General features: G+C 46.0%; 2 protein-coding genes across 2 annotated transcripts; both read left to right on the top strand.

Annotated features, from left to right (window-relative positions):
• Positions 1-871: 871 nt before the first annotated feature.
• Positions 872-3,557, top strand: LOC102699766 (homeobox-leucine zipper protein HOX21). The gene is made up of 2 exons (XM_015834294.2): positions 872-1,674; positions 2,499-3,557. The coding sequence occupies exons 1-2, from the start codon at positions 1,036-1,038 to the stop codon at positions 2,922-2,924; spliced, it is 1,065 nt and encodes a 354-aa protein (XP_015689780.2). The 5' UTR covers positions 872-1,035; the 3' UTR covers positions 2,925-3,557.
• A 7,878-nt stretch (positions 3,558-11,435) lies between these two features.
• LOC121053862 lies at positions 11,436-12,169 on the top strand. Its single transcript, XM_040522103.1, has one exon. It carries the CDS (start codon positions 11,487-11,489, stop codon positions 12,069-12,071), a length of 585 nt encoding a protein of 194 aa, XP_040378037.1. The 5' UTR covers positions 11,436-11,486; the 3' UTR covers positions 12,072-12,169.
• The last annotated feature ends 1,749 nt before the right edge of the window (positions 12,170-13,918 follow it).

Below are 13,918 nucleotides of genomic sequence, written 5' to 3'. Positions count from 1 at the left end.
TAAATTAATAAAATAGACTACTACCATCCTAAAAATTTTGGTGGTTACAACTCTTAGCTTGGTTGAGTAAAACTGGACTAGAGATTCTAAAATTGATGGGAGAGTTGATCGCTTGAACCAATGTAGCACGAGCCAAAAATCGTAAATGAATGGCTGCCCCCAGTTCTGTAATAAATGTGTCCGGGAAAGATTTCAACTACACGAATAGTTGGAGTCAATAATTCCCAAGGGATATATTGTACTTGACTTTCCATTACACATACTTGCTGCTGCTGCTGCTGCTCCAAACTTCTTCTCATCAGCTTCATGCACGTAAACCATAATTGCACCTGGCAGCAGTGGCTAGCTATGATGAAGAGTGAGATACGCTACTCATTTGATCATCAGGTTGGGGGAATGATTTGTAAATTATCATGGCAGTCATCATCATGATCATCAGTGTAGCTTTCAGTTTCTTTGTCAATTCCCTGAACCATGCATGTCAATCCTGCTGCTGCATTTGGAGGCTCCAAGGATGCAAAGCTAGTTTCTTTTATATACAATTAGGTTCATTTCATCTATATGTATCTTCATCTTTTCTTTTTTTTTTCCAATGCAAAGGTATGATCTAAGAAAGCTAAGAAAAGATGTACTACTAGTACCAGCAAGCAAATGTATATATGCTAACTAGTGCATAAAGGAAAAATAAAGGAACAGTAGAAGCTACCATCCTACTCATCTTGAGGGTTGCCTTTTAGGAAGCATGGTCCTTTGTGGTACTCTTTGCTGGCATGTCATGTATCTTAAGCAGTATTGTCTGCTACTAGCATTTTCTTTCTAGATACTCTTCAAATAACAAATTTATTTTAGACACTTTTCTGCAAACTAAAATTTCATTTTTTTTCTCTCTCTCTGTTTTTTTTAAAAAATAAACAGCTATGCACCATCTTGTTATTAAATTTCCATTTCTCCTCTTCAATCTCACACACAAGGCTCTCACTCTCAAATACTCTCGATGCGCGTCGCCTTCCTCGCTTGATGAGCTAAGCCTGGACAATGGCCAGCAATGGCATGGCGTCCTCCCCTTCCTCCTTCTTCCCTCCAAACTTCCTCCTCCACATGGCGCAGCAGCAAGCTGCGCCGCCGCCTCACGACCCACAAGAACAACAACACCACCACCACCACCACCATCACCATGAGCAGCAGCAGCAGCAACACCACCACCACCTTGGGGTTGGGGGTCCGCCTCCTCACCCTCACAACCCCTTCCTGCCGTCTCCCCAATGCCCGTCTCTCCAAGAATTCCGAGGCATGGCGCCAATGCTGGGGAAGCGGCCGATGTACGGCGACGGAGGAGGCGGCGGCGACGAGGTGAACGGCGGCGGCGGTGAGGATGAGCTGTCGGACGACGGGTCGCAGGCCGGGGAGAAGAAGCGGCGGCTGAACGTGGAGCAGGTGCGGACGCTGGAGAAGAACTTCGAGCTCGGGAACAAGCTGGAGCCGGAGCGGAAGATGCAGCTGGCGCGCGCTCTGGGGCTGCAGCCGCGGCAGGTGGCCATCTGGTTCCAGAACCGCCGCGCGAGGTGGAAGACGAAGCAGCTGGAGAAGGACTACGACGCGCTCAAGCGCCAGCTCGACGCCGTCCGGGCCGAGAACGACGCCCTCCTCTCCCACAACAAGAAGCTCCAAGCCGAGGTAACGTACCACCACCCCCACACGATTCAGCTCTGAAACATCTCATCCATGATCCATCTCCAACACCAATCGCTTCTTGCAAAGATAGCTGCCTAGATCTGCGTGATCCTCGCGCGTCGGGACGATTGCGTGTTTGGCCAGGCCATGGTTTTCCCCCTCCCGGCGCAATGATTGGTTGGTGATGTCTGCCTGCCTGCCTGCCTGCCATGCCAGGAACGGATCCATGTGGGTTTCAGTGTTCGCAGAAAGGTTGTTGGAACCGGCGCCTTTCTCACCACCACCTGCCTGACCACGTCCCTTCTTACGTCGCAGCATCAGCTGCCTGCAACTCTCTACCTTTTTTCTTTCTTTCTTTCCAAAAGGTCAGCAGAATATGCAGCGTTAGCTCGTCGTCGTCGTCGTGATCATCGTCAATCTGAGATCGACTAAACTTGATCGATCGACTGAAGCAGCTAGGCTAGCTCGAGCTGTGCTTGTGGCTGTGCTGTGGTGGAGTCAATGGCCTCATCACGGCCTGCCTGTTTGCACGTACTACCAGCTGCTTGCAGGGGGCTGCATGTGCTGCTGCTTTTCCATCAGTTTCTTCTCATCAGATTTGCAATGATGCGTGCTGTGTACCGGAGAAAAAAAGCACAATTAGTGCTCCTATCGATCGCTGCTAACGTAGCTTAGTTGGCTACTAGAATGCTAGATACCTTGGACTAGTTTGTAGAACTCATCTACTCGTGTGTGTATTGCTGGTAATTAGTTCAGGTTTACTGTGTGTGTTAGTTATACTGATGGGAGTTCTTGAATTGGGTGTGGTGATCTGTAAATTAACGCAGATAGTGGCGCTCAAGGGGAGGGAGGCGGCGTCGGAGCTGATCAACCTGAACAAGGAGACGGAGGCGTCGTGCAGCAACCGCAGCGAGAACAGCTCCGAGATCAACCTCGACATCTCGCGCACGCCGCCGGCCGACGGCGGCGCGCTGGACGGCGCCCCTACGGCGGCGCACCACCACGGTGGCGGCGGCGGCGGCGGCGGGGGAGGCATGATCCCGTTCTACCCCTCCGTCCCGCGCCCCGCCGGCGTCGACATCGACCAGCTCCTCCACAGCTCGTCGGGCGCCGCCGGCTCCAAGATGGAGCACCACGGCGGCGGCGGCAATGTGCAGGCCTCCGTCGACACGGCCAGCTTCGGCAACCTCCTCTGCGGCGTCGACGAGCCGCCGCCGTTCTGGCCGTGGCCCGATCACCAGCACTTCCACTGACCGATCCATGGATCCAACCGACGACGACCCATCGATCGGTAGGCACAAACATATCTTGCACTGAAGCGACACTACGGTTGAGGAGTTGAATGACGATCACCAATGCGGCCAAGAACGCTTGAAAAAATTCGAACCATTCGTGTTCTTGGGAGAGATTGAACAAGCTTGTGAGGAAGAAGAAGAACTAATGCTGTGTATGATCATGGAAGTGATAGCTAGCTACGAGTATTGAGGTGGTGATGAAATGCATTAAATTTTTCTCTTGGGTTTGAGGAGGAGAATCGAAGGAACTTGTAGATGAATAAGCGAGTGAGCCGTACGTAGGTAGATTTTGGAGTTCGATCAGTAGTAGTATAATTCTGTCATTTTTATTTATTTTGTATTTATTGGGTTCTTTCTTTTTTTTTCTTCCCTTTTTCTTTACATACATAAATTTGTGAACTTTGTGAGGCAGTGTTGTTGTTGTATAGGTGCATGGTGATTTTTCCCCTAATCTGTGTGGATCATGTCCCTAGCTCTCTTGAGAAAAATGTTCATTAAGTTCTCTCTGGCAATCACAATTGAGTTGTACACTAGCTATAATCACACCTTCATGTTTGTGTGCAAAAATGGTTAGGTTTTTGACACATAATTAAGCTTTGGTTAAGCCTTCACAGGACATATGCAAACTTGTCTAGATTCTGGACCAAAGTTTTCAACTGTTACTAGCAGTGCGTTTGCTATGTGCATTAATCTTAGCTCGTGCATGCATGCAACCCTACAATGCAATCAAGGCCGTTTAGAAAGAACAGAAAAGCATGGACACCAGCAATATTTAAATTTGGCAGCTCTGTCCACATATCTTGTTGGCCCCCTTCATCTTTGAATGTTATTTGTTTCATTGCCGCAGTTTGTCACACAACAAAGTCAGGTTAATTTTGACCATGTCTAGCTACTATTTGGTTCGTGAGTAGTGACATACATGCACCTAGCTGGCCTGATCCCTGCATGTAGATCTAGTGGCATAATTCAATAGTTACTCATTGTAAATGTCGAAATTAACATTGCAGAGAGTTCAGTAGTTAATTAGTTATTAGATTCGGTCATAAATGTTTAAGTTTACAATAAGATTTGGTTAAAATTTCAAGATTCTGGCAATTAAATATATCTACATTGAGTAAAAATTATCGATGTTCTTAAATCAAGCGATTTTATTGATGATTAGAATTTTAAAGTTTGACATAATATCATTCTAAATATTAAGAGTTTTTAAGGTACCATATTTTTATATAAAAAATCAGGATTTTTTACCATTCTTAAAAAGTATCTTGAGGTAAAAAATTAGTGGAAAATTTTGGTACCTAAAGATACATTGTAAAATTTTTACATAAAAAATATGGTATCTCGAGATATTTTTTAAGGATGTTAAAAGAACTTAAAATTTTAGCACATCGAGGTAGAATATACCTTTAAGTTAATTTTAGTATCAAAACTCAAATATTAAATATCTATGGTTGGAAGAGTAATTGCTTAATAGTAAATGAGGATTTTGGAACAAGGTGTATTCCTTTTTTTCCCCTTCTACTACTTGCTCTCAGCTCTGTGTGCCGTACGTACTGTGCATATATATACGTCGCCATCTGCACTGCCTTATCGCCTCACTGGCAGCTACAGTTGACTGAACCGGGCTTAGCAGCTAGTTTGCCTGTCCGAAAGTGATTGGTGAGATGGCAGCCAAGCCACAAAACAAACCAATTAAAACAGTGCCAGTAAAACCGGGAGTTCATTCGTACCTTGGGGTACGTCTTGATTTCGATGCGAGATTTGTCTCTCAAAAATTACGGCATGGGTAGTTCATTAGAGGCTCAGCATATATATTCCTTGCTGGCAAACAGAGGGAGAAAAAATAAGAAATATTTCAGAGTTGGGGAGAGATGAGAGTTGGATTGGCAAGATTCATAGTTGGGGGAGAGACGAGCGCCTCATTTTTTTTTATGTTTATGATTATAAGCCAAAATATAAATATTCAAGCTTAAATTTGAAGTTGCCTTTGAATTTTTTTTACTAAATTTTATTTTTCAGTCTTGTCTTCTAGATCGTTAAAAAAATGTGTATATAAAATTTGAAGTTAGGCATATTCCTTGCTGGCAAACAGAGGGAGAAAAAATGAGAAGGGTTTCAGAGTTGAGGGAGAGATGAGCACCCTCGTCTTTTTGTTTCTGCTGATGCTTATAAGTCAAAATTTAAATATTTAAATTTAAATGTAAAGTTGATTTTGAGATTTTCATTGGATTATTTTTCAGCTTTGTCTTTCAGATTATTAAAAATACATATATAAAATTTTTATTTATAAATTATTTTTTATTTATAATTATAAAAAAATCAAACGGGAGTTGGATTGGCATGGTAGGCCACCTCATGGGTGCAGGCAGCATCAGGTCCACACTCTCTCTCTCTCTCTCACAGCTAGCTGCCCATGGAAGAACAATCGCTTGTGGGTTGATCAGCAATGGGGGGGCCGAGCAAGCAGCAGTGCACACTCGCAGGCAGAAAAACCCAAAGGACCGTGTCCGGTCTGGCCCCCGTACGCCGGTGCATGGTCCACCGTTGCAGCAAAAACCACTGCCTTTTACGATCGCCAGTGCCTCCCAAGTACATCCTCCACGATCTTTACGTCTACACGTCCATCCATCCATCCGTGCATTACTTATAGCATTAGCCCCCCTCCCTCTCTCTCCCTCTCATTAATTTCTTACCAAAATTCTATATATAATATTTCATACTTAGAAAATTCCATTGTTAGATTTAATTTTTACTAGAATAATACTGCTGCTAGTAGAATGTGTCGTAACAGTGTCCTTCATTTTTTATCTTCTCAAGGAGGTACAACAAGATCAAGATCATGATCATGGGGACGTAATTAGTTGGAAATATTTGCTCTGCAGGGCTGTTGATGTATGCAGAGAAGTTACTGTGGTATGAGCAGTAGAGATGATCAGTGTGCAGGGATGGTTGCTGCCATGAACGATCTGGTCCAGATGTGAAGGTACTCTTATACACTATGTAGCCGAATATAGGGATGCACCAGCAACAATTATTATCGATTCTGTTCCATGATCCATCTGAAAGAAAGAGAAATCGACTCGTCTTTAAAGAAAAGCACACAGAACATTCTGTCCATTAGTTATCACCGAATTCGATAACGCCATCTCCATGGTTTAAATTACCAGTACTTTTGTTGGACTTGACCTTGGTAATTGTAGGAAGAAAACTGAATCGTTTATTCATATGATCACATTAATCGTTTATTCATATAAGAGCACTACTGAAAGTCTATGAGAAATACAACCATATTTTTAAAATCTATGAAGCTTGCTGTAATTTCTAGCCATATACATAATAGTTATTACCGTCAGTTTTAAGAGAAACATTATGTTCTTCTACTAGTAGTATTATATTATTAGTAGAATAGATCTAGACGTTGGTTTATAGGGACATATCAGTACTTCACTATTGATGATAGGTAATGTTGGTATTTATAATTTTATTATTTTTTCATAATACGTTTTTCTCTATTTATTAAATCATATCGTTTTCTGGTACATACTTGACAACAAATCATTTTATAAGGGAAAATGTATAATTTTACCCTTTCATCCCCTTTTTTGGACTATTATGTTCCTCAATGTTAGTACTAACGTCAAATAAGGTGATTGTAGAACTAGATCTGTACCCTTCGAGCTTTGATAGAATTAGATTAATAGTTTGGATTTATTTCTACAACCAGTAGAGATCACAGTGAGACTTCGGTTTTAAATATATGATGATGCTCTATTTATAAAAAAAAAACTTGCATAAGTACCTTTATTTTATTTGAACTTGTAAAAACACAAGCATGGGTGGATCCAGCACAGGAAGAGTGGGGGCTCGAGCCCCCGTGGCCCCATTAAAACCATGGAATGTCATACTAAGACTTTCCTAAAATTTTAGGTCAAAAATCAATAGAAATAAGGTTGATGCTTTAGATAACTCTAACATCTTTAGCTAGATTCACCATTGAACATAAGAGTACATAAAGAACACGATTCTACGTTCAAAGACTGTGCTCTAACCGTAGCTATTTGTGTGCGAAACTTTGCTAGTCCTTTCTAAGACCGACATATCAAACAATTGGTTCCACCAACTCAAAGTGAAAAAAACGAAAAAAAAATGAGAGGCTGGTGACTACTACTCCTACTAGCGAGTAGTGTGGGTCTGGAGTGTCTCCATCTAATTGCAGACGAGATGCCCCCAGTGAGCTCAGCAAAGGACCGGGCTAGTGGTATATATAGTCCAAACCGTTGCATCTCGGTTCAGTCCTTGTGGCGAGAGGCCATCCATCCATCCATCCATCCATGGCCCATTGGCCAGCGACCTTATTACTCCCTCCATCCGCATGTGGCAGCACAGTGCCCAACTGACCGTGCACCCTCCGCAAAAAAATGTCCTTCGCCATGGCCGAGTGATGAGATGACACCACTGAAATCATGTCAAGTTGTCAACAAACCCCAGGGTAAGTGATGATCAACCACTTATCCAGGTCTGAAATCCAGTGATTGAGTTAGCTATTTGGTTCGAGGAAATTCCGGAGAAACTAAATTGTTTACTATAAAATATTTTATAGAATTTATGTGTTCCAAAAATACCTTTAATCGCAGTTCTTTTTTTCTTTCGTATCCTACTGTGGCAGACCTACACTAGGAAATTGGGATACATTTTTTTTTGGCAAACAACATATAATTTAGTAGGTGCATTATGTGAATAATATAGCATTAGTTGGGTTAAAACAACTGTACTTAAGTGGGCCGTCCTTCTTAAGAGTACTATAATTTGTTACATAGCTATTCTATAATTTTTTCTATACAAATTAATTTATTTGCATGAGTAACAACAACTAGCACCTAAATAAGCTTTAGTTGGTTTTTTTGGATTAAACAGTGCTTCATTAACTCTATACCCCTATTACCAAAATCATGCACGTCGGACGCTTCCCGAATAGTTACTTTACTTTGCACAACAAGTTACACATGAACCGCTGTACATATGAGACGAATGAGTTATGCATGCCAGGTATATATATATGGCCGATGTGAATAAGGATAACCATGAATGTTCCTGGGATAGATTCAGCATCACAGATGATGCATTGGCACATAATTTAATCAGATCAAGAACACTGCCCTGAGCTAAGAAGGGGAATCTGATGAGATCGAATAGGGATATCAAGGGTGTGGCTGTGTGGCGAGGTGGTTAGGCGATCGGATGCCGCACATGAATCGGCGGCTAAAGTCAGCCCGGTGCGCACCACCATCTCGTTAGAGAGAAAAAAGAAAGAAAAGCGCCCAAATCGGAGTATTTTTTTTTCTAGGGCTCAATTCGATCGCCTCAGGGAATAATAGATTCAGAAGCATGTGTCGCCACCTGTTCCAACTGATAATACGTTGCACGCACAGGCCAAGCAACGCAACAACAATTGAACAACAACAAAGCAACGGAAGATATCATATGATCGATCATTTACCGTTGTGTAGTGCGAGATAATAACTCTCCTCTGCATCACTCTGCTTTTACTGCGTCTCTGAAACTTCAGGCTGGTCATCACCACCTCTATTTTTGTTTTTTTACGTTCAAAAGTTGAAGGGTTAACATTTAGAGTTGATTTTTATTTTTTTATCGAGATTTATTTTTCAGTCTGGTTTTTAGATTGACAAGAATACGTATATAAAGGTTTTATTTACAAATTATTTTTATTTTATAAATATAAATCTCCATCTTTTTAGCTTTTGTTTAGGCTTATAAACCAAAATTTGGAGTTGATTTTGAGGTATTTCATTATAGTTTATTTTTTAACTTTAACTTTTAACTTTTAGATCGCTGTGGATATTTATATAAAAGTTTTACTGTAAATTATTTTCTGTTGCAAATATACTGTTGGGTTTTTCTTTTTTAAAACCGTACAGATAACCCCGTTCAAACAATTAGCCCTCGATTAGCAGTTAGCCCACACACGCTTGACACTCCCATTGCTAGCTGCTGCTTCTGCTGCATCTCGGTGTTTGTTGCAGGAAGGTTTCACCGGCGTTGGCGTTGGGTTGGTGGTGGTGTCACCTAACGGTGGAGGCCGGGGCGATCGATGGACAGGCGTGGCGCACATGCGCGTGCAGGGGAGATGTCGCCGCCGCTACGTACGCTACGCGGTACGACGGCGAGTCGCCGGAGACCTGGCTGATCGATCGAGTCTGCCTGGGCGCTTGCTTGACTATATACTCGACGAGGAGGGTTGGTCGTCAGGGTCCAGGAGAAAGAACGAAAAAAGGCATCTTCCCTTTCCTGCAGATCGGTCTGACGATCACGCTGATACTGTTGGTCACCTTTTGAGTTCTGTCAGCTTACGAATGATCTGCCATGGAAAGCTGGAGGAGGGCAGGGGGGGCACACTAGCTACTGCTTCACTACCTTCACTGCATTTGCATCCACCTTCCTGGGTGGATGATAGTGTCATGTATCTGGAATAGTGACTTAGTGTTGGTGGTGATGTTCATCATCGACTGACAGGCCACTATGTATGTTGTGATGGATGGGTACTGCTGCTGCTCTGTATATACAAAAGTGAGCTACTACTCTTGTAGATTCTTGTGATCGATCTGGGCCAGCAGTTCTGCTACAGATGAAAGCGATAATTCGGTTCCTTGGGAGCATCAACAATGCAAATGGGTTCTACTAAGGCCATGTACTATACAAGTCACAACCTCAAAAAAAAAACAAGACGTCACGTAGAATGAAGTCACAAATTTCACGGTGCAGGGTCTTCAGGTGGGCCTCATAAAATTTTTTTTTACTTTCACTGTCAACCATCCTCTCTCTCCCCTCTCTCCTACTCCAGCCCTCTCCCCTTCAAGCTCTCTCCCAGCGAGTGGCACGGACGGCGGAGCTCGCGGGGGCCTGGCCGACAGCGGAGCTTAGCGGCACGTCGCTGGCGGCAGCGGATCTAGGAGGTGGCGGCGCATCGGGGATGGTGGCGCGTCCGAGCTCGGTTGCGCCCGCGTATACGACGGATCTGGGGCTGGCAGCGTGTCAGGGACGGTGGTCGGCCTCGGCAGCGGCCCAGCTAACGGTGGAGCTCGGCGGCGGATCTGGGAGGCGGCGGCGCGTCGAAGCTCAACGACACCTGCGTTTATCGACAGATCTGTGGCCAGCAGCGCGTCGGGGGAGGCGGAGCTCGACGACGCGTCGGCGGCTCGCGTTCACGGGCAAGGGCGGCGTCGCGTATGAATGTCCTCTCTCTCCTCCTTTCTCCGGCGTCTCTCTCTCCTCTCTCTCTCACACATGTTCTGACAGAGCTACCGGCTCCTCAGCAGGGTATGTGCACCCAGCACCCCTGTTGGGGCACGGCTCATAGCTCGCTGGCACGGCCGCTCTGACGTGGTGGGCTGTGATCACTCGTCACGTTGGAGCATAGTGCATCCCTAAGGATCCTCAGATCCAACTAGGATTAAGCTACTCGATGTCTCACATAGTGCAAGTACCTCTAGCTGTTGCTATAACTTTGCATGTCAGTCCTTCCAATTTTACATTTTAATCCTTATATTTTTATATTTACTTATTGGTCCTAAACTTCATAATAAACCCCCTAAAAATCAGAAACTAGTATTAAAATACCATTTTTCTCTCTCTCTCCTCGTTTATTTCTCTCTTCCTCTTCTCCTCCATCGATGCTCTCCCTCCCCCTCCCATCTCATGTCTGGCGACGGGCGGACGGCGGCGTGGATCGACGTCAACGGCCATCAAGGGGCACGAACAGGCACCGGCGGCGCGGGCGGGCTCTGGCGGTGCAGATTGACGCCGGCAGTCGTCAGCGGGCGGGCATCGGCGTCCGCCAGAGCTCGAACGGCGAAGGAGGCGGCGGCCGGCGAAGCTCGAGTCGGCGAAGGTAGTGGCGGCCGACGATTCTCGGGCAAGCAAGGTGAGATCTGGACACTTTTTCCCCTCCCCGACTCTCCTTCACCACTTTTTCTAACAAAAACACCAAACAGTGCAGAGGATACAAGAAGCTCTGCAAAGCCACTCATTCTAGCTTCTCTCACTGCCACGGATGCCATTCACCTAGCTGCATTGAGCATGCCCTTGTGAGGTTCCTTTCTGAATGGCAATGAGTTGGAGCTGGAGTTGGGTAGTAGTTTCTCCTTTTTTGTGTTCATCTCTATCTCTCCTGATCTTTTCTTGGGAGAGTTTTTTCTGCACTATTAGAACTATATATTCACTTTATTTCCAATCTAAAGTTCTTCTTGGGCCCAATTTTGAGACAAAATTGTGAGGTTTGTGGATGAAGTTGAGGCCCAAAACTTGAAAGAATATTGGAGCCGATGAGCAAACACAGCCCACAGACTCACTGCGATTCCATGAGGCCACGAGTGTACGAAGCCTACGTGTAGCAACTCAGGTCGGCCACGTGTCTCACTCGTGCACACACGAGTAGCCACCAAAAGGAGAGCCCCACGCCTTCTCCTCCACCACCAGCGAGAGATAACGCACCGGACGAACACCATGCCGCCGTCGGTGCCGCCCACCGCCGCAGCCGCAGCCACCGCTTCCGCCGCGTTCCTCCGGCCGTCCGCAAGTGCGCCGCCTGCAGGCGCCTCCTCCGCTCTGCCCAACGCAGCCGCTGCGTGCCTCAGGCGCTCGGCGCGGGCTTCGCGCCGCCTGGCGGTGGCGCGTGCCGCGGCGTCGGGAGGAGTGGCCGCGGCGGACGGCGGCGCCGAGACGGTGTTCTTCGACGGCGGCGCGCACTACGGCGACTTGGCGGCAAACCTGCTCCTCGGGCTGACCCTGCTGTGGCTGCCGCTCACGCTGGCGGCGGTGTCCCGCGCCTTCATCCTCCGGTACCGCTTCACCTCCCGCCGCGTGACCGTCATCTCCGGGCTGTCCGGCGCCGACCGCACCGACTTCCCCTACTCGTCGGTGACGTCCGTGGTGGTGGTGCCGAGGTTCATCGGCGAGTGGGGCGACATCGTCATCACCCTCAAGGACGGCACCAAGGTCGACCTGAGGAGCGTCCCGAGGTTCCGCGAGGTCGCCGACTACTGCCGCTCCATGGCCGCCGCCGAGGGCTCCCTCGCCGGCAGCACGTGAGCTTAGCCTGTCCATAGTTGGAGGCGATGCCATTTCTTTGCTCAAGTGTACGCTTCTTCTTCTTCTTCCTTTCGATCTTGATGAGTTCAATTCTCGAACTACTTATCTCGACGAGCTTGATCGAACACTCGCCGCGCGTTCGGGCCATGGTTGTTGGGCCGGAACTGAACTGCTACGCACGTCTGGCCCATATAGGCCGGCCCATAAATTTTGGGCCGGAAGGGAGTGCGGGTCACTTGCGGCCCATAGGCCATAGTGACTATGATTTGGGCCGGGACGTTACTGGTGCTTATGTGCGGCCCATGACATTGTGGGTTGCCTCTGTGAATTGCTCGCATCGATGGATGCACCAAGCAGTTTTTTCTCTCTTTCTTTCAACGCAGGTATGACTTTTGAATTCATCAATTTATCTATATAATTTAAATGTGTGTCTAGATTCATCAGTATCCATATGAATCTAGCCAAGACTAGAAAGTCTTACATTATAAAACGGAAGGAGTAGCAGTATTTGATTCCTGCAAAGATTTTTAATTAAAAAAATACGTTTTGCTTTTACTTTAAGAAGCTGATTCTTCTTGCAAAATCTAGAAAATTGTATCTGCGTGTGTTTGCGGCAATTCGCTCGGCAGTGGCGTGTGAAGATGCTCCGGATGATTGGGTGTCAGTCACTGCCAGGCCGGTGGTAGTGGAGCGGTCTACCATGGCTAGCTCAGCTAGCTGAAGCTCTCGCTTTCTTCGATTCTTTCCTTCCTTTCTCTGCATTTTTTTCACCTCCCTTGTGTGGTCATTCTGCAATGTCAACTGCATGGTGCGATGTGTCGAAGAACTTTTTTGGATTATTGCTTCCTTCCCTTTGAGCTAGCCCCATGTCGACTTGTTAATTAGTCCAGTGACTACAAATGGTGAGTTGTTTAGCATATCTGAGATGCTTTGCTTTATCTTTTCTTTTAATGAATTTGACTAAGCAAAGCAAAGCACCTTTGGCTTTGGGCTTGTAGTTCATATACATTTTGTCTGATCAGAGAGAGAGAGCCAGTACACTCCTCACTGTGGGCATAGAAGTAGTGCATCTCTGCCTAACTCAACTCGATCTCCTCCATCATCCAACCTACCAGCTGAAACAGTGACAGTAATGCTTGTAATTAGATGAGTTAAACATCACTAATCCAACTGTTTATCGCCTATTTTTTTGCAATCTTGTTGCAACAATTCAGTGTTGGAGTGTCCTGGAGATGAGACAGAGAGATGGCAGCCTACAAGATTCTTGCAGGTAGTAGAATTCTGCAACCCTTCCATCTTCCAGAACTTGATGGATCCTCGTTCATATCCTCTCCTTCACCCGTGCGGAAGATGCGGAGCCCTTTTGTTTTCGTTGACTCTGTCTGGTAGCAGTGGATGAGGAATGGAGAATTTCAGACTTTGAATCGTTGGCTGACATGCCGCACATGGAAGCGGTGGTGAGACTTGAAAATAGAAGAGGGCTCAGTTCAATGGATGGATGGATCAGGCCGGTGTTCAGCTGGGAGTTGGGAATTGATTCCTGCTGCTCCCCCCTGACTCGACATGAACCAAGCCAAGGGTTCTGCCAGCTGAGTCCATGGAACACAATCGTTTTTAGTTCTTCAGGTTCAGTGCAATTTCGTGAAGAGAGCTTCTCGATGACAGACCATTTCTAAAGAACGAACAGGTCGCAACATCTACGTGTCAGGCACAGCTTTCAGGTTTGCACGAGACTGGTTGATTCATGCACCGTTGTAGTTGCTGATGAGGTCATGTGATCCAACAGTACTGTTTCTGAATGAGAAAATCCAAATAATTCTATTAACAAGCGTCCAACTACAAGAAAT

This window comes from Oryza brachyantha, chromosome 3 (genome assembly GCF_000231095.2).
Source record: "Oryza brachyantha chromosome 3, ObraRS2, whole genome shotgun sequence".
Lineage (NCBI taxonomy): Eukaryota > Viridiplantae > Streptophyta > Magnoliopsida > Poales > Poaceae > Oryza > Oryza brachyantha.
The sequence above is the reverse complement of the archived record's forward strand: the minus strand, read 5'-3'. Positions and strand labels throughout refer to the sequence as shown.